Source organism: Leptodactylus fuscus, chromosome 5, assembly GCF_031893055.1.
Source record: "Leptodactylus fuscus isolate aLepFus1 chromosome 5, aLepFus1.hap2, whole genome shotgun sequence".
NCBI lineage: Eukaryota > Metazoa > Chordata > Amphibia > Anura > Leptodactylidae > Leptodactylus > Leptodactylus fuscus.
In genome coordinates, this window is record NC_134269.1 from 145,696,469 (window position 1) to 145,717,310 (window position 20,842).

Genomic DNA, 20,842 nt, shown 5'->3' on the forward strand with positions numbered 1-20,842 from the left:
TACTTTTAGTTGCATCCTTACTGAGTAGACAGCCATTTATTGGTGTTATTGTTGCCCTTTGGTGCCATTTTCTGTTACGCTGGGTTCACACCAGCATTCGATCTCCATTATCAGGTTTCCGTCTACTGCATGCAGAAGACGGAAACCTGTCATGCTGAGTCCAGCCGTGAACGCCGGTGAGCGTTTCCAGTTTAAAAAAAACTGTTTCGCCGCGGAGAGCATAAAACGCTCACCGGTGCTCACGGCCGGAGACTTTTCAAGCCCATTCAAATGAATGGGTTTGAAAGATGCCGGCAGGTTTCCGTCTCCTGCCCTGTTTTGTGCAGAAAACGGAAACCTGCAGAACGGAGACCGGGCGCAGATGTGAATGAGCCCTTATCTGTGTTATCCACACATCATATAATTCTCTGCACAGCATTGTAAACGATGTAGAATGAATAATAAAGGAGAAGTGTTCAACAAATACAAAGAAAAATATTTATTTGTGGTTTTATCAAGAAATAAAGGCACATTCTCAAGGTCTCTTAGAATAGGGGAACTAGATAGACAGCTTTTGAAATATTCCTGTGCATAGCAGTGGTTTACTTTGTGTATGAAGGAGGAAGTTGTATTTAATGCATGTTATATAAAGGACATTTTCTCTGACCAGCACGCCATAGTCTCCAAGTTCAGCTATGAAGTGGCAGATACATATCTTTGGAGGATTCCTTGTCATACTTGCATTTGCAAGTGGAAAAAGGTATGAAAGATGTGAACTTGCAAGGGTTATGAAAATTAAAGGACTTGATGGCTTCAGAGGTTACAGTCTACCAAATTGTAAGTATATATGCATCCATACTTTACATTGTGAGTTTAAGTATATCTTCAATTACAAAACAAATTTTCATAAACCGTTAACAGTAAATAGTTAAGGTGAATATAAGAAATGTAATATATCTTAGAAAACATGTTCTCCACTTTTCAGACTTAGTTATTCTTACATAGAAGTGTAGGAAGAGGTTAGGTGTAAGAGGAGGCTGCTGAAAAATATATACTCTATATAATATATAGAGAGTATACATAATACACTAAGAGTGAGAGCTTATAAGAAAAGACAGAGTAATAAATCAATGGTTTGCAGCAACATGTGCTCGAATCATTCCTATCCCTGTATAATTGATGACACACTGTTGTAAAACTGCTATGTGTGATTTTGTTCTTCCACATTCAAATCATAAACAGAGCATGAAAGGATCAAAATTCTGTAGTTAACAGCAAATAAGAAGAAAGGAAAGTTGATATATTTACCTGTTTTTATTACAATGCAAGGTATGCTTGAAGTTCAATCTGTAATGTGGAAAAGCAGTGGATTGTGGACCCAACATGCTACCAAACTGGTTTGGCTCGGGCCACTTCTAAAGGTATTATCCCAGCAGACTTCCTGGTCTTCACCCTTTAACTACCATATTGGGATCAGATCTTCTATGTGGGAAGCCTGTCAGGCTTCTATCTCCTGAGGTGATCATGGATTGGTAGCAGCTGACCACTCTGTACAGAAACAAGATGCATATTGTAGAATAATATTGTACACAGACTAAAACCAAAGAACAAGAATTGGGATGATTAAATATAGTTGACCAAAATATCAAAATACAACCCCAATTCCAAAAATGATGAGATGCTGTGTAAAATATAAAGAAAATTAAAATGCAATGACTTGGAAATCTCATATAACCATATGGTATTCACAAAAGAACACATGAAATATATCAAAAGGTATAAGAGGCATATTTTCATCTCATTTAAAAAAATACCTAATTTAGAAATTGATGGCAGTGACATATCACAAAAAGGTTAGGACAGGGTTAACAAAAGGCTAGAACAGTAAGTTGTATGAATGAAAAACAGCTAGAGGGTCAACTAAGTCATATGGTTGAGTATCCAAATAGTTTAAAGCCAAACATACACAATCGGTATAAAATATCCAGCTCACCCCTTTATCTTAAGATCCTTCCTGGGCTGCTCGGATGTAGGTGACTTCGACCAACAATGACCATTCAGGTGTGTAAGTAGAGGAATCCAGCGTCAACCAGGCGGAATAAAATTTAACTTTTATTGCTTCATAATAAAATCATTACAGGATACCCAAGGGTAGATACAGATGAAAAAGCTACGCGTTTCAGAACTTTTTATCGTGCCTCCCTCATGGCATACCATAAGTTCTGAAACGCGTAGCTTTTTCTATGCTTTTTCATCTGTATCTACTCTCGGATATCCTGTAATGATTTTATTATGAAGCAATAAAAGTTAAATTTTATTCCGCCTGTTTGACGCTGGATTCCTCTACTTATCCAAATAGTTTGTTAGAGAGGCAGAATCTCTCAGAAGCAAAGGTGGACTAAGGTGCACCAATTTGTGAAAGAGTATATCTAAAAATTGTGGAACAATATCAGAAATATGTTCCTCAATATAAAGTTAGTGCCAGTGGCATGGACAGCTTACAGATTTTCAAAGGCACCATCAATGCTGAGCAGTAAATAGAGGTTTTAAAACAACATATGCTTCCACCTACACAATGTCTCTTTCAAGGAAGGCATATTTCAGCAGGACAATGCGAAACCACATACTGTAGCATGCTGTACTACAGTCTGGAGGTTTCACCAATAGAAAAGATTGATGCATTATGAAATGAAAAATCCAGCAAAGAAGACCCAGGACTGTTGAGCAGCTAGAATCCTGGAACAGACAAGAATGGGATAACATTTCCAAAACTCCAGCTATTGGAATCCTCTCTTTCCAGATGTTTATAGACTGTTGTGAAAAGAAGGGAGGTTATACAGTGGCAGATGTGGCCCTGCCCTAACTTTTTTGAGATGTATTACTATCATCAATTTCTAAAGAAGATATTATTATTTTTTTTGAAATGTAAAAAGCCAAACAGAGTTGTTGACACCTCTTCAATATTCTGATTAAATAACTTTGTTTCAAGCATGTGATGTTCAGTCAATCTCACCTGTCAAGTAACAGGTGTGGGTAATATAAAAATCACACCTGAAACCAGATAAAAATGAGAGACGTTGACTCATTCTTTTATTTGCATTGTGAGTCTGTGTATGCCACACTAAGCATGGAGAACAGAAAGAGGAGAAGAGAGCTGTCGGAGGACTTCAGAACCAAAATTGTGGAAAAATATTAATCTCAAAATTGCAATTTTCAGCAGCTGCAGCAGGATGCCGGCTGTGACTATAGCCATAGCTCCGCTAGAGAAGACAGGGATGGATTATTACTGTCCCTGCCATCCCTCAATAAGCACTGTATACACAGGTATGGGCGCCACCCATGATGCCTTAAATAAAATAATTTAAAAAATACATAAAATAATATACCAATAAAACGCCCTTATTACAGGTTCCAACCTCAACCCTGACAACACCATAAAAAATAAAAATTACCATAACTGAGAGGAAAAACTTTTAAAATGTTTTCTAATAGCATTTTGTGCTATTAAATAAAGGAAAATTTAAAAAAGAGATGTGAAAAAAAGACACGTTTTCCCTCCTCCTTTTGTTTATATTTTCCCGGATATAACAAAATTAAAACACATGCAAAAATAAAAACATCATAAAAATAAAGCCCTATGTGTCACTGAAAAAAAAGACACAGAAATTAGCTGAATAACTGAAAAGGTAAAAATGTTACAGCCCTCAAAACTGCACATACAAAAAACCTGAAAATGTATCTGGACCTGAACTACAAATACCAGTACAGAAGTGGTTAAAGTAGCGATAAAATTGAATGTTGTAGTTGATAGTTAAGTTAATAATGCTTGTTGTAAATTTTGATTCTTAAAACGACTGTAAAATCTCTACAGGGGTTTGTACCGCATTCTATGAGAGCTCCTTTAACACAGCTAGCAAAAACTTCAATCCAGGTGACAACAGTACCGATTATGGTATTCTTCAAATAAACAGCCGATGGTGGTGTAATGATTTCAGGATCCCTAGTCACAATGCTTGTAACATCAACTGCAACGGTAAGGGGTATGAAAATAACTGAACAGAAGAATTTTATAGATGTTCAGCCACTTCTCTATCTCATACACAATGAACCAATACCCGCCACAAAAAGAGACCATTATGCACTAAGAAAATTAGTTTTTAGATAGTAGAAGGAGATTTTTACACTGCACAAAGTATTCATAAGAATAAAAGTTAATGAAAATAAAGTACCAATATGGCACAAACATAAAGCTTTACTTATTCTCATTTTGTCACAATAGTCTCACATTTTCCCAAACTCTTCTGTACCTTTCTTGCATTTTAGTACATATTGCCACTCTTTATATAGCATACTCTCTTAGTCCTGTCTTTCAATCACTAGGATGCATGCCCAAATATTTCCACACAGTAGTAGGCTGCATTTAAGGCCGTATTCACATAACTGAGTTCTGTCAAGGAAACACAAACGGTGTGTATTCTATATTTTCTGAACTGAACATAAGTGTGTAAAGGGAACTTAATACATCATAGTGAATTGTGATACAGTAAGCTTCTGAATGGCCGCCTTTATACTGTACCAAAATGTAGCAATTGGACCATTCAGAGCTCACTGAATTGCAAGTATGATACAGTGAGTACCGTTCACACATCTGTGAACAGGAAATACTGCCCACATAAAGTCCATATTTCCTGGATGGTTATGCATAGCAAAAAACTGTGCAAGAAAATGCAATCCCAAAAATGGTTTTCTGTGTTTTTTTTTTTTTTATTGTTTTCCCATTGTGTTTTGCCTCCCCCAGTGGCATAACTATCATGGAGGGAGGATAGGCAATTTCTTTGAGGCTCTATTAGGGAGGGGCCCATAAGTCACAGGTCAACACAGGGGTGTAACTACCGTGGCAGAAGTGGTAGCAGTTGCCACAGGGCCCGGGACATAAGGGGCCCGGCGACAGCCGCTACTATTGCGTTTTTTTTTAAATAGGCTGTTACCGGCTGGAGTAACTCCAGCCGGTAACGGGCCCTATATACATACCGATCCTGGCAGGGGCCGGGATCAAGAGTGACGGCGTGGGCCCCACAAGCACTATTATACTCGGGGGTCTTTTCGGACCCCCGAGTATAATGAGCGGAGGCCCAGGAGTGGTAAGATAACATAAAAAACTGTGTTACTTTCCACAGTACTTACAAAGACGCCCTATGCATCCCTGTACATGGAAATATGTAAAAAAAATAAATAAATAAAATAACCCAAACTATATAAATTTGGTATCCCTGTAATTGTACTGAAACATAGAATACAGGTAACATGCCATTTTGGCTGCATAGTGAAGGCCGTAAAAATGAAGCCAGTAAGAATTGAAAGAAATTTTTTGAGAGAAGTCAGTAAGAAGGTCACACTAATTATTTTTTCCAATTACACCCCATTTTGAATTTTTCTAATAATAATAATTGGTTCCATTATGAAGAACAATTTGTCCCATAGACATTAAGCCCTCATGTGGCTCTGTGAACAGAAAAATAAAAAGTTGTTGGGTTTGGAAGGCGGGGAGTCAAAAACAAAAATCGAAAAATGCCACCAGCAGGAAGAGGTTAAAAACTATATAATAATTCTGAATTTCAATGCAGAAAAATATAATGCAGAAAAAGTCTTAGCTACAATAGAAAATAGTGTCTTAGTGTCAGACATTTAAATGAGAAAAAACTCTATGACAATACATTTTTTTTTAATATACTTTAATTACTTAATCTTATAAATTAACAAAATAGAATTAGTTGGGGTATTAATTTGCAGGCAAAGACAGACAAATTAGGAGGCGTTCACACTACGTGGCTATTGTCCGTACAAGATTTTAGCCACGGACACTAGCTGGTTTGTTTGCAATTTCCATTCATTTCAATGGGATTTTATCATGTGTCCTTTAGTGTCTGTTTACATCCATGTCCATTTTTTCAAGCGGACAAAAAAATCCTACATGCAGGACTTTTCTGTCCGTTTGAAAAAGAATAGACAGTAAGTGTCCATTTTTTTTTTAAACATTGAGGTCTATGGGCATATAATGGACAGTAACTGACAGCCATCAGTTACAGTCCGTTTGTGTCCAACGGTAGTGTGAACCTTGCCTTAAAATGTACTGCATTTCTGAAAGTAATAACATGATCTGAAAATGTGAATTTTTATACTGTTTTACAGCATTGCTCTCAGATGATATATCTGAATCTGTGAAGTGCGCAAAGCGTGTTGTGAGTGATCCCAATGGAATGAATGCATGGTGAGTATAAGGTGCTAAACACTATCCTTAAAGGAATCTTCCAGATTTTAATAATTGTATTTGCAAAGTGTTGGATTTTAGAGATGAGCGAACACTAAAATGTTCGAGGTTCGAAATTCGATTCGAACAGCCGCTCACTGTTCGAGTGTTCGAATGGGTTTCGAACCCCATTATAGTCTATGGGGAACATAAACTCGTTAAGGGGGAAACCCAAATTCGTGTCTGGAGGGTCACCAAGTCCACTATGACACCCCAGGAAATGATACCAACACCCTGGAATGACACTGGGACAGCAGGGGAAGCATGTCTGGGGGCATAAAAGTCACTTTATTTCATGGAAATCCCTGTCAGTTTGCGATTTTCGCAAGCTAACTTTTCCCCATAGAAATGCATTGGCCAGTGCTGATTGGCCAGAGTACGGAACTCGACCAATCAGCGCTGGCTCTGCTGGAGGAGGCGGAGTCTAAGATCGCTCCACACCAGTCTCCATTCAGGTCCGACCTTAGACTCCGCCTCCTCCGGCAGAGCCAGCGCTGATTGGCCGAAGGCTGGCCAATGCATTCCTATGCGAATGCAGAGACTTAGCAGTGCTGAGTCAGTTTTACTCAACTACACATCTGATGCACACTCGGCACTGCTACATCAGATGTAGCAATCTGATGTAGCAGAGCCGAGGGTGCACTAGAACCCCTGTGCAAACTCAGTTCACGCTAATAGAATGCATTGGCCAGCGCTGATTGGCCAATGCATTCTATTAGCCCGATGAAGTAGAGCTGAATGTGTGTGTTAAGCACACACATTCAGCACTGCTTCATCACGCCAATACAATGCATTAGCCAGTGCTGATTGGCCAGAGTACGGAATTCGGCCAATCAGCGCTGGCTCTGCTGGAGGAGGCGGAGTCTAAGGTCGGACCTGAATGGAGACTGGTGTGGAGCGATCTTAGACTCCGCCTCCTCCAGCAGAGCCAGCGCTGATTGGCCGAATTCCGTACTCTGGCCAATCAGCGCTGGCCAATGCATTCTATTAGCCCGATGAAGTAGAGCTGAATGTGTGTGCTAAGCACACACATTCAGCACTGCTTCATCACGCCAATACAATGCATTAGCCAGTGCTGATTGGCCAGAGTACGGAATTCGGCCAATCAGCGCTGGCTCTGCTGGAGGAGGCGGAGTCTAAGGTCGGACCTGAATGGAGACTGGTGTGGAGCGATCTTAGACTCCGCCTCCTCCAGCAGAGCCAGCGCTGATTGGCCGAATTCCGTACTCTGGCCAATCAGCGCTGGCCAATGCATTCTATTAGCCCGATGAAGTAGAGCTGAATGTGTGCGCTTAGCACACACATTCAGCTCTACTTCATCGGGCTAATAGAATGCATTGGCCAATCAGCGCTGGCCAATGCATTCTATTAGCTTGATGAAGCAGAGTGTGCACAAGGGTTCAAGCGCACCCTCGGCTCTGATGTAGCAGAGCCGAGGGTGCACAAGGGTTCAAGTGCACCCTCGGCTCTCCTACATCAGAGCCGAGGGTGCGCTTGAACCCTTGTGCAGCCTCAGCTCTGCTACATCAGAGCCGAGGGTGCGCTTGAACCCTTGTGCACACTCTGCTTCATCAAGCTAATAGAATGCATTGGCCAGCACTGATTGGCCAGAGTACGGAATTCGGCCAATCAGCGCTGGCCAATGCATCCCTATGGGAAAAAGTTTATCTCACAAAAATCACAATTACACACCCGATAGAGCCCCAAAAAGTTATTTTTAATAACATTCCCCCCTAAATAAAGGTTATCCCTAGCTATCCCTGCCTGTACAGCTATCCCTGTCTCATAGTCACAAAGTTCACATTCTCATATGACCCGGATTTGAAATCCACTATTCGTCTAAAATGGAGGTCACCTGATTTCGGCAGCCAATGACTTTTTCCAATTTTTTTCAATGCCCCCAGTGTCGTAGTTCCTGTCCAACCTCCCCTGCGCTGTTATTGGTGCAAAAAAGGCGCCAGGGAAGGTGGGAGGGGAATCGAATTTTGGCGCACTTTACCACGCGGTGTTCGATTCGATTCGAACATGGCGAACACCCTGATATCCGATCGATCATGTGTTCGATAGAACACTGTTCGCTCATCTCTATTGGATTTTTGTTATGGGGTTAAAATGTAAAAAAAAAAAACCTATTTAAATTTGGTATCCCCATAAACTTACTGAAACATAGAATACAAGTGACACATAATTTTGGCTGCAGAGTGAATGCCATAAAAATGAAGCTCATAAGAGAGTTGCACAAATTCACTATCTTTCCAAATCTACCTTATTCTGAAGTGCTCCAAATCTATTCTACCATTAACCCTTTCACTGCCAAGGGTCTCTGGAAATTTTGCACCTCCAGTAGCCAGAGCAATTTTCACAGTTTTGAGATATATCAAACCTAAATTGCAACATTAAAAAAAATCATCCAACTCCCCCATACCTATATATTTTCTTAAAGTAGACACCTGCAGCATTGTCTCAATGCCACTTGGTACTTTATACGAACAGGCACCTTCAGGCAATTTTGATTTAACCCCTTCCCGCCGATGGCATTTTTTGATTTTCGTTTTTCGTTTTTGACTCCCCTCCTTCTAAACCCCATAACTTTTTTATTTCTCCGCTCCCAGAGTCATATGAGGTCTTAATTTTTGCGGGACAATTTTTTCTTCATGATGCCACCATTAATTATTCTATATAATGTACTGGGAAGCAGGAAAAAAATTCAGAATGGGGTGGATTTGAAGAAAAAATGCATTTCTGCGACTTTCTTACGGGCTTTGGTTTTACGGCGTTCACTGTGCAGCCAAAATGACATGTCCCCTGTATTCTTTGTTTCGGTACGGTTCCAGGGATACCAAATTTATATGGTTTTATTTACATTTTGACCCCTAAAAAAAATTCCAAAACGGTGTTAAAATTTTTTTTTTCTAAAAGTCGCCATATTCCGACGGCCGTAACTTTTTTATACATAGGTGTACGGGGATGCATAGGGCGTCTTTTTTTGCGGGGCCAGGTGTACTTTTTAGTTCTACCATTTTCGGGAAATGTTATTGCTTTGATCACTTTTTATTCAAATTTTTATCAGAATTAAAACAGTGAAAAAACGGCGGTTTGGCACTTTTGACTATTTTTCCTGCTACGGCGTTTACCGAACAGGAAAAATATTTTTATAGATTTGTAGAGCAGGCGATTTCGGACGCGGGGATACATAACATGTATATGTTTCACAGTTTTTAACTACTTTTATATTTGTTCTAGGGAAAGGGGGGTGATTTGAACTTTTAATACTTTTTATATTTTTTTATATTTTTTTTTACTTTTTTTTTTATTTTTTTTTTGCATTTATTAGACCCCCTAGGGGTGTTGAACCCCAGGGGGTCTGATCACTAATGCAATGCATTACAATGCTAATGCATTGCAATGCATTGCAAAAAATCATCATCTCTTTTGCAGGCTGTATACACCAGCCTGCAAAAGAGAGAATTTGCAGACTGGCTGGGAGCCCTTAACAAGGCTCCCGGCTGTCATGGCAACGGGGGGGTCGGCCCTGGAGCATGCTCCAGGAGCCGGCGATCCCTGCCAAAATGGCGGCGCCCATGCGCCGCCGGGAAGATGGCGCCTCCGGCGCCTTTGACAGCAGCGCCGGAGGGGTTAATGCCTCCGATCGGTCCGGGGACCGATCGGAGGCATGAGAGCCGGTTGTCTACTGCTTAAAGCAGTAGACACCCGGCGGCTATGACGGCCGCCCGGCTCCCGGGCGGTCGCCATAGTTACAGACCCGACACGCGCCGTACTATTACGGCGCATGTCGGGAAGGGGTTAAAGTGAATGTTTTATGAAAAAATGTAAATAAATGTATATTAGTTGCTAAAAGTGGAAACCAAACAATAACATGCACAAAACCTCCTAAAAATAAGAGTTCAACATGTGCAGAGTTTATTCATATCACTATGGTCTAAACCCGCATGAATGTGTCTTCAGAAAATTGCTAGAACTGGAAGGAACAAAAATCTGCTTTGAAGCTGGAAATGTTAAAAAAGTATCATCCTATAAAATGTAGGGATTACTCACCGAGGAAACAAGTGAACCCTATATATTTTTTGAAAGTAGACAACCTGAAGATTACATATGTCTCAATGGGTCATCAATAGCCACATCCACCTTCATGCAACTTTGTGACAAAGACAAAACATTTTTGAAAAAATACGCTAAAACACATATTTGCACCTAAAACTCATGTTCAATCTCACATTCATATACAAATTACATTTAAAATAATATCTTATGGTGTATACAATGTGTATGTATACTATATGTACTGCAAACATCAACTACAGCAAGAGGTCAGACTCCAAAAAACACTGATACAGAAGACAAGTAGGATTTTGCTGTTATTCACTAATATGTTAAAAAGCTATACTGCACCTACCAAACTGTGACTGTGATACCAAAATCTAACTTTTTTGAGATTGCACAGCATATTGTATATAAAAAGACAACTTAATGTTTCGTATATACAACCACCTTCATGCAACGTTGCAGCAAACAGAGATTGCAAGCAAAAATTGCACAAAAATTCAAATTTTCCACTAAAGTGTGGCTCAAGCAATCCCTTTTTGCAAACAAAATGTTCTTTCTAAAAAATTGCAAGATGTGAGGAGTTCATACATACCACACATGTATATATTTACATGGGCGGGTGTTAAAGAATCGCCAAAATCGCAGAAATGCGCCAACCCATTTTGTGCATGCAAATTAAATAGGACTTTATATAAAAATATTATTTTCCATCCCCCTATAAAAATTTTAGCAATCTATACATTCATCTCTAGTGATAATCGTTATTACTATTATTTTAGCGTGTAACGAATATCACTAGAGGCGTATTTTACTCTAGAAAGCTCAGGTACGTCCTCTGCTACTGTGGTGCCACCTTGGAGGACGTAGAGCTGACGTCCTCGGCAAGAAAAGGGTTAATCTATAGGTGCCCTAGTATAAAGTAGTATATCACTATAACAGATTGTCTTTAAACATCAAACTGTGCACACCAAAAAAAGCTGTTTATGCTGAAATTGTTGATTTTTATTATTTTTTTTAACAGGGTTGCATGGAGAAACCACTGCAAAGGCAGAGACTTGTCGGAGTGGATTAGAGGTTGCAAACTTAATGATGAAGATTTATTGTAGCCTCCATTTCTTACAGCTTTTGCGCCGTATATTTTATACTCAATAGCATATGCAACAGCAGCCTGGAAATTATTCATCAAAATTTAATATTAAAATTGTCTCTGTTGCCCATAGCAACCAATCAGAGCCCATCTTTTAATTCTTAACTGCTGTTAGGCTTCTTTAGGTTTGATTTCTAAAAACTTAAAATCACAACTACTGTTCAGAAAATGCACACTGTATATTAAAAGTATTAAATGATGATCTAGCCCTAAAAATTGTTTGTTTGTTTCCTATCTACACAAGGGGTAGACAATATGGTTAGATAACCAACAAAGCAAGTCTTCTGCTCCCTTACAAATTTTCAAGTTCTTTTTCGTACATGCTATTTTGAAAGCTATAATTTGTTTGGTTATTCCAATAGCTTATTTCCTCTTTTGTCAGCGATACATAAAACTTTATTTTTAGTTCATTATCATTTAAATATCCAGAAAATTATAAAGAAAACATTGGAAAAGAATCAGTCCTTCATGTTTTTATAAATAACACTAAAGGGGTTGTCCAGGATAAACTAAGAATTAACCCCTTAACTAAACCCTTCCCACCGCCTAACTTCTAATTTACTTCAATGAAAAAAAAACTATAGTAACCCATGTCCCTGGAGCCATCATGTGACCGCCTCAGGGACACTTTTTGATAATCCGATGATGTTCTGTTTCACTGCTTCTGAAACGGAACATCACCATTACTCTCTCCTCCCCCCCTCATCAATACTTACCAAGCCTTCCTGTGTCTGTGAATGGCTCCTCCCCTCTTCCTCTCTACTAGTAGTGGGCGGAATAGGTTAGCTAGCGAGACAGGGAAGGGTTGGAGGGGCTAGTAGTGGGTGGGATAGCTAGACTAGACAGGGAGGGGGAGTGAGAGGAGGGGGGCTGACTAAGAGGGAACTACTGTAGAAGCTACACAGGAAGCTTCACAGAAGGAAATTATACCATGTAAACAAATGCAGAGGATACCAGCAGCGACCAGAGACACCCAGAAATCACTCCTAACACTGCTAAAGGTATATGGGTGTACTTATTAACCCATTACTAGCAATAATAGACCTTTCTAAAAAAAAAAAAGAAAAAAAAAAAAGAAAAAGATTTTCTGCCTGGAAAACCCCTTTAAGTGCTACTAAAATATAGGTATAATGAAAGCAGAAAATCCACAGAGGAAACTTCTGTGGACTTTCTGTGAATAGCGCTGCGGGAAAAACCATGAAGCATTGCTGTCACATTATAATAATACATTTTATTTATATGGCACCAACATATTCCGCAGCACTGTACAATTTGTAGGGTTCAAATACAGACAAAAAGATACATCACAAAGAAATAGTCACTTCACACAATGGGACTGAGGGCCCCTGCTCACAGGAGCTTACAATCTATGAGGTAGAGGGGGTGACACAAGAGGTAGCAAGGGTGGCATCGTTGTAATAGAGGTGACTGTCATTACACAAACTTTATGAGCCGTCAGCAGTCATGTCCTTTAACATGTGGATGGAGCTTGGACATATAAAGTTAGCCTGAAATGGCATCATATCATGTAGGGTAATGTGGGAGTTGGAACAGAGGAGGGTTAAATTTTGGGGATTCTAATGATGGTACGGAAGGCTTTACATTAGGAATTGTGATAGGCTTGTCTCAAATGATGTGTCTTTAGTTTGCACTTGAAGCTTTAGAAGTTGGGAGTTAATCTGATTGTCCGGGGTAGAGCATTCCAGAGAAGTGTTGCAGCTCGGGAGAAGTCTTGTATACGAGCGTGGGAGGTTCTGATAATGGAAGATGTAAGTGTTAGGTCATTGAGTGAACGGAGAGCACGGGTTGGGCGGTAGACAGAGATGAGGGAGGAAATGTATGGAGGTGCAGCATTATGGAGAACCTTGTGGATGAGAGTGATAACTTTATACTTTATTCTATAATGAATAGGCAGCCAGTGTAGTGACTGGCACAGACCAGAGGCATCGCTGTAGCGTCTAGCCTGATAGATGAGCCTGGCCACTGCATTCAGAATAGATTGTAGAGGGGAGAGTTTAGTAAGAGGAAGACCGATTAGTAAGGAGTTACAGTAGTCAAGGTGAGAATGAATCAGAGAGACAATAAGTGTCTTTAATGTATCTCTGGTAAGGAAAGGGCGTATTCTGGAGATGTTTTTGAGGTGAAGGTGATATGAGCATGCAAGTGATTGAATATGGGGGGCAAAGGAAAGGTCTGAGTCAAACACAACCCCGAGGCGGCGGGCATGCTGCCTAGGAGTTATAGTAAAGCCTTAGACTGCAATGGATATATCAAGGACAGATCCAGGGTCGGACTGGCCCGCCGGGGAACCGGGGAATCCCCCGGTGGGCCCTGGCCCCCGAGCCTTGACTGTCAGTAAGCTCGGGGCCCCAGGCTGCAGGCAGCGCTGTAATTACTAAAGATGCCCAGCTGCCGGCAGTTTCCCAGGGCCCCGACACCTACACAGAGGGGCCTCCTGCCAGTGGTATACGTTCCCTATTAATATAGGGAAAGTATACATCGGGACTCGGGAGCACACCAGGGGCAGCAGCTCTCTCTGCAATCTTTAGAAGTGCTCTCTCTACAAGCCGGGACTTCCCCCCCTCCCTGCAGTGAGTCATCGCTTACATCGGCCCGTGTGGGGACAGAGGAGTCTGCTGCTGCAATGATCCACAAATGTGAGTATAGAGTATATTTTTTTCTTTTTTGGGGGGGTAAAATGTAATAATTAATATGTATGTGTGTACATTTGTTTAACCCTTAAGTCCTATCATGGTGTCTATCATACACCATTACCATACACATATCATTATGATAGACACCATGATAGTACTTAAGGGTTAAAGCATGTGTCTTGTATACTGTGTGAGGATTGTATGTTTGTATACAGGTATGTTTGTGTATATACAGTATGCTATAATAATGTGTGAGTGTATTATATATATATATATATATATATATATATATATATATATATATATATATATATATATGTGTGTGTGTGTGTTTATATATATATAATATATATGTAATGTATAATTTATATAAATGTATGAATTTGTAGGTAACTTGCAGTTTTTCTTATACCTACAGAAAAATGTTAAAGAGGAGCTCTCACCTCCTGGGACACTTGCGGTTTAATACACCGCTAGAAAGTCGACAGTGCGCTGAATTCAGTGCAGCTTTGCCGTTCTGTGCCCCCGGTGAAGAGCTATCGGTCCCGGTACCGCTAGCTCTTCACTGTCAGAAGAACGTCACAGAACGTGAAAGCTGCACTGAATTCAGCAGACTGTCGGCTTTCTAGCGGTGTATTAAACTGCATGTGCCCCAAATGGTGAAAGGTCCTCTTTAAGGATTAGGCACAACAGTGAGACGCAGTGTTTTTCATTGAGCTTTTGGTCCCCAGCACCCCGTTATCCTCCTGCCTGTGTCTGTTCAGTCTCATGGCCTTATTTCTGGAAATCCTGTATCTGATTGGTTTCAGTGGTCCCATGAGGTGCAGGACTCCCAGCAAGGAGGCGCCGGCACGAGACTAAATGGACACTGGCGGCGGACAACGGAGCAAGGGGGACAGGTGAAGGCGTTTTCTATTGATTTATTTTTTATTTTACACCTCCCGCCAGGCACATGGGTTGATCCAATTCCTGGACAAATCTTTAAAAGGATTTATCCATTGTTATAATATTGATGGTCTGTCCTTAGGATAGACCATCAATATTACATCTGTGATGATACAACAGCCAGGACCTCTGCAGATCAGCTCTTCCAGGACAGTGTGGCTACAGGTAATGGTAACATTTCTAGGAGCTGTGCTGTTCACTTTCCATACAGAGTGTAGCGGTAGATTTAGGTAGTATGTTGTTGCACATTGTATGGCAGGTGAGCAGCATGGCTCCCGAGATGGTATTACCTTTAGCTGCCCTGTCTCGGTATCGCTGGTCTGCAGGGGTCCTGATGGTGGGCCCCTAGAAACAATTCCACTGGTGGGCCCTAGACACCCCAGTCCGACCCTGGACAGATCTATTAGATGGTGGAAACAGTAGTAGTTCAGTCTTAGGGGGCGTTCACACTAGCGTCGGTGTCATGTAAGTTTTTGCTGTCCGCTTGAAAAATCAGACCTCTTTGTGAACGGACACTTAAGGACAGACACGGACTGTAAAGAACGGACATGATGACCCATTTAAATCAATGCAAAATGTACGGACACAGCTAGTGTGCGATGCTAATGTCCGTGCAAGATTTTGCGCGGATATTAGCATCAGACACTAGCTGTCGGACACCGACGCTAGTGTGATGAACGCCCCCTTAGGGCTAGTTCACACGTGAGTATAAGGGGAGGTTTTTGACAGCGGAATTCGCGTCCAAAACCTCCCCTTATAATGGTGGTCTATGGAGACCGCCGGGCTTCTGTTCTCCGCTAGCGGCGAGCTGCTGCTAGCGGAGAAAAGAAAGGACATGTCCTTTCTTCAGGCGGAAGCCGCGCTGTCTCAGTCGCGCGGCTTCCGCCCCCCGCAGCTCCCTCCTATGTCGGCTCATTCATTTGAGCCGACAGCAGAGGGTTAAGCCGCGACAGCGATGGTCGCGGCGGGCGGGTTTTGACAAGAGAGAGACGCGGCTCGCCGCGTCTCTCTCTGTGTCAAAACCCGCGCGGGCAGTTCACGTGTGAACTAGCCCTTAGAGAGATTTAGTTTCAGAGCGAAGACATGATATTTGAGACAGCAGAAAGACAGTCACTGGTGCTCAGGCACATTTTCCTGCAGTGCTTTTTTGCTTTTGATTAGCTACGTGGGGCCCTGACCTTAAGGTGGTCAGAGCTATGATGCAGCTAGAAAATACTAAAGAGTTCTTGTCAGTTTGAGTGATTTGGTCCCAGAAAGCATAGTTTTTCATGTCCATAAGAAAAGCTTGGATTGAGAAAGAGTGGAAAAGGCTGAACAGAAAATTCCTTATTCCCATTGCAGCAAAAGAGAAATATCCTTATAAAGACTCAGATGCTGTTTGCTGGGACAGAGCCCTGACACCTCTGTAGCAAAAACTTCTCTACCCTTGTGTGTGGTAGGTGTCTTATCAGAAGCTTCAGCAGACTCTTTGAAGCTTAGTGCGTAAGCAGTTGCTCTGTAAAATTTTGCTTAGATAAAAATAAGGTCTTCCCCGCTGTATCTTTTACTTAGCCTAAAGTTACATGCACTGACTAAATGTGCAGGCCAAAAAGTGGGGGCATAATTTCATAGCAGAATGCACTCTGTTGATACTCAGATGACATCTCAGTGTCATCCAAATGGCTTGTATGCCTCTCTGGCAGGATAGGACCTGCTCTATGATCAACGGAACAGAACAGAGCACCGGATGCCCCATCAGAAGAGCCCATCCATCCCCGAACTCCACTACAGATTAGGACCAAATGAATGGGCCTAGTCGGGAGGGAGTGTCTTCAGGCAGATGTTGCGAGGTGATTCCGCCTGAAAGAATGAGCATGTCGCTTCTTCCGTTTGTTCCAACTCCCAGAAAAAAAGAACTGACCGGCTCCCATTCATTTCAATGGAGACCGTCTTTTTGGTCAGGATTTTGAGGCGGATACGGCCTCAAAATCCTGACCAAAAAACCCTGTGTGAACTTACCCTAAGGGCAAGTTCTTTCAGTAGAGAGAGCCAGAGAAGCAGACTCAGGCACAAAAAAACAAGGCATTTCCTTTCAACCAGAAACCTAATACCCCAAAAAACAGCCATCTCCATGATGCTAGTGGTCCAGTGGGGAAGGGGTGCATCTCTACTTCTGTCTAGAAGAGTGAAGGAAAATCTCAAAGTCCTTTGGATTTGTTTGTGGTTCAGGAAGGCCTTATAATAAAGTTTTCTTCCCTTCCAGAGGAAAGGTTCATGGTAACATTTTTGAGCAAATCCAGAATGACAAAAGGGCACTGGCAGCTGAGGAGGTTTCTCTTTTGGAAAAGAGAGTGTTGGTCCCTGTTCCTAGGAAAGAAAAGGGAGATTTCTACTTCACTCTTTTCCTAGTAAGAAAGCCAAATGGTTTGTTTCATACCATTTTAAACCTATCGGTAAACAAACATCTTTCTTTCACAATGAAGTCAAAAGACTCAGCCATGAACAAATTACATTCCGGTTAGTTTCCAGCCACTCTGGATTTGCGTGACGCTTATTATCATATCCCGATTAACACACAAATCATCAAAAACTTCTTTAAGGGTGCATTCACACTGAGTAAACGCTAGCTTATTTTGTAGAGTAAAATTGCACTTGTAAATTTTGCTATCCCATTGACTTCAATGATATTTTTTTACAAGTGTAAAAATACGCCTGTAAAAAATACGCCTGTAAAAAATACGCCTGTAAAAATACGCCTGTAAAATGTCATTGAAGTCAATAGGATAGCAAAATTTACAAGTGTAATTTTACTCTACAAAATAAGCTAGCGTTTACTCAGTGTGAATGCACCCTAAGGTGACAGTATTCATAGATGGTTCTCCCTGTGTCATTCCCAGTTTCAGGCCCTTCCATTTAGGCTCTCACAAGCTCCAGCAGATTTCACAAAAGATATGGCAGATTTATGGCACACATTTGAGAAAAAGATGATGTTATCATGCCATATTTATACAATTTTCTGTTGGCTTCAAATTCCAAACAAGCTCTCAATTCAGAGCAAGTGGTTTATGAATGCCCTCTCCAGATTTGGATGACAAAACAATTTGGAGAAGTCAAAAGACCATTTCCTAATTCCTGAAGCAGATTTTTTCCTCTCCAAGAAAGTCTGTGTGCATTGACCCTAAGGGGTGCAGCCCACTACTGTGTTTCACATATGAAATCCGGTCCGTATGTCAGCCAGATTCACTGCTTGAACTTCATGCTGAGAGCGGAACTCCTAGTAGTATAGTCATCTGTGATGCTCGGAGTCTCTGCCTCCCAGCGACAATCTGCCGTATCAATTACAGTACGGGACAGTATGTCGCTGGTCATGTGCTGCTCCCCTAAGACTGAGGCCCCATGTTATGGAAACACAGCATTTTTGTTGCAGATTTTGCAGCAATTTTTTGAGGCAAAGCCAAGAATGGCTACAAAAGGAATGGGAAATATCTAGGAAACATCTTATGTCAATCCACTCCTGGCATTGGTTTAGAAGAATGCAGCAAAATCTTCAACAAAAGAAAGCTTCATTTCTGAAATGTGGGGCCTCAGCCTTAGGGTGTATCTTATCAGGTGGTGATACACTGTGTAACCAGATCAGGCTATAGCCAAATCTAGTCCCCAGGCAACAATGCTGTCACTTCGGTATAAGTATGACACCTATTAATTCCTGTTATTGCACTGCAAAGAATTAAATCTGGCTGAAATTAATTCATGTTTCACTTACAGAAAAGTGAAGGTACTGGCGGCCAAAGACTAGATGCAGCACCCAGGTACATTGTGTGTCTCCCCCTACAGGTGTTACCTTACTCTGCTACCAGTTGCATATATTATTACTAATTACGGGTTACACGTGTACATACATTGCTTCTTAAGGAAAAGAGCACGTGTACCTAGGCAAATAGTGGTAAACATATGTGGCTGGGAGCCCAGTATGACAGCACCTCTATGTTACGGTTTGTGCTATATGACTTTAGTATAGGGGTCAGAAGCCTTACAATTTTTGACCGGCATTAAAAGGACCTCATCTTGATTTTTTAATTTAAATCAGCACGCTGAACAAAAAAGGTTGTCTACCAGTGGCGTAACTAGGAATGGCGGGGCCCCGTGGCGAACTTTTGACATGGCCCCCCTGACCGACGCCGAAGACCTCGACCTACCCCCTCCTCTGCACTCTATTATGTCCCTTAGTAAGCCCTGCACACAGTATTACGTCCATTAGTGGCCCCTGCACACAGTATTATGTCCATTAGTGGCCCCTGCACACAGTATTATGTCCATTAGTGGCCCCTGAACACAGTATTATACCCCATAGTGGCCCCTGCACACAGTATTATGTCCATTAGTGGCCCCTGCACACAGTATTCTGTCCCTTAGGGGCCCCTGCACACAGTATTCTGTCCCTTAGGGGCCCCTGCACACAGTATTCTGTCCCTTAGTGGCCCCTGCCCACAGTATTTTCCCCAATAGTGGCCCCTGCACACAGTATTAATAGTTATTAGTTATTAATATTTAATAGTCCCACATTGGGGAAATTTCAGCATGTTACAGCAGCATAGTAATACAGATACAGGATAATACACAGTAATATATTACAGACGTAGACACACATATGCTGAGAAGAGAAGATATACTAGGAGTCCATAGCAGCTAAGGAAAAACAGAAGAGAAAGAGGAAGACCTCATGGTCATCGTCATAATCATTAGTTCTCTGTGCGGAGAGATCTTCGCTTGGTCTGATGTAGATTATACAGCCTGGTCGCGGTTGGAAGGAAGGACCTGCAATAGCGCTCCTTCTCACACTTGGGGTGAAGCAGACGGTCACTTACAGTGCTGCCAAGTCCCATCAGGGTCCCATACATGGGGTGGAATTTGTTCTCCCGCATGGAGGTCACCACAGACAGTATTCTTCTGTCACCCACCACCTGTACTGGGTCCAAGGGGCTCCCCAGGACAGAGCTGGCCCTCCTGATCAGCCTGTCAAGTCTATTATCCCCCATAGTGTCCCCTGCACACAGTATTATCCCCAATAGTGTCCCCTGCACACAGTATTATAGCCCACTGTGGACACCCATAAACATTTATTATACTCTGGGGTCTTTTCAGACCCCAGAGTATAATAATCGGAGACCCGGGGGAATACAAACATTAAAAAAAAAAAACAGTTGCTTACCTGTCCCCCGGCTCCTATGCTGTCGGCCGCCGCTCTCGTCCTTCTTTAATGACGTCGGACGTCACATGACCCGGGAAGCAGGCCGGGTTCATGTGACGTCAGACAAGTATGAAGGAGATTTTTCAAAAAAAGGAAAATTGATAAATCAGCTCACCATATCCTGATGCAAGGTGCACGATCAAATTCTTCTGGACTTGAAGAAGAAAATAATTCTTAAAGATGTATATACAAAGGTAAGATCCGCAGTTAAAATCCGAACCCTCAAAGGTCTCGATGTACAACCTATATACTCGACTCTACATTCCTGGCATCTTATGCAATAAACTACCGCATGAGTACCGCAATTCATGTGTGTATGATGCCTAAACTCATAGTTTGTAGTCAAACTTCTCAAACTAATTACATTACTTGTATGTTTACATGTTTTACATTTTAGTAGTTTACATTTACTTTTTTTTGAACAGTATGTCGGAGAGAAAAAAAACAGACAGAGTTAATAGATGTATTGCAGTCTCTAAGGGGGAAGTTTAATTAATTAATTGTTTTCACCTGTGTTA

The 20,842-nt window shown here is 41.5% G+C and overlaps 1 protein-coding gene across 1 annotated transcript; it reads left to right on the forward strand.

The window, feature by feature from the left end:
- The first annotated feature begins 647 nt into the window (after positions 1-647).
- Positions 648-11,666, forward strand: LYZ (lysozyme). The gene is made up of 4 exons (XM_075276315.1): positions 648-816; positions 3,851-4,012; positions 6,169-6,247; positions 11,373-11,666. The coding sequence occupies exons 1-4, from the start codon at positions 675-677 to the stop codon at positions 11,455-11,457; spliced, it is 468 nt and encodes a 155-aa protein (XP_075132416.1). The 5' UTR covers positions 648-674; the 3' UTR covers positions 11,458-11,666.
- The last annotated feature ends 9,176 nt before the right edge of the window (positions 11,667-20,842 follow it).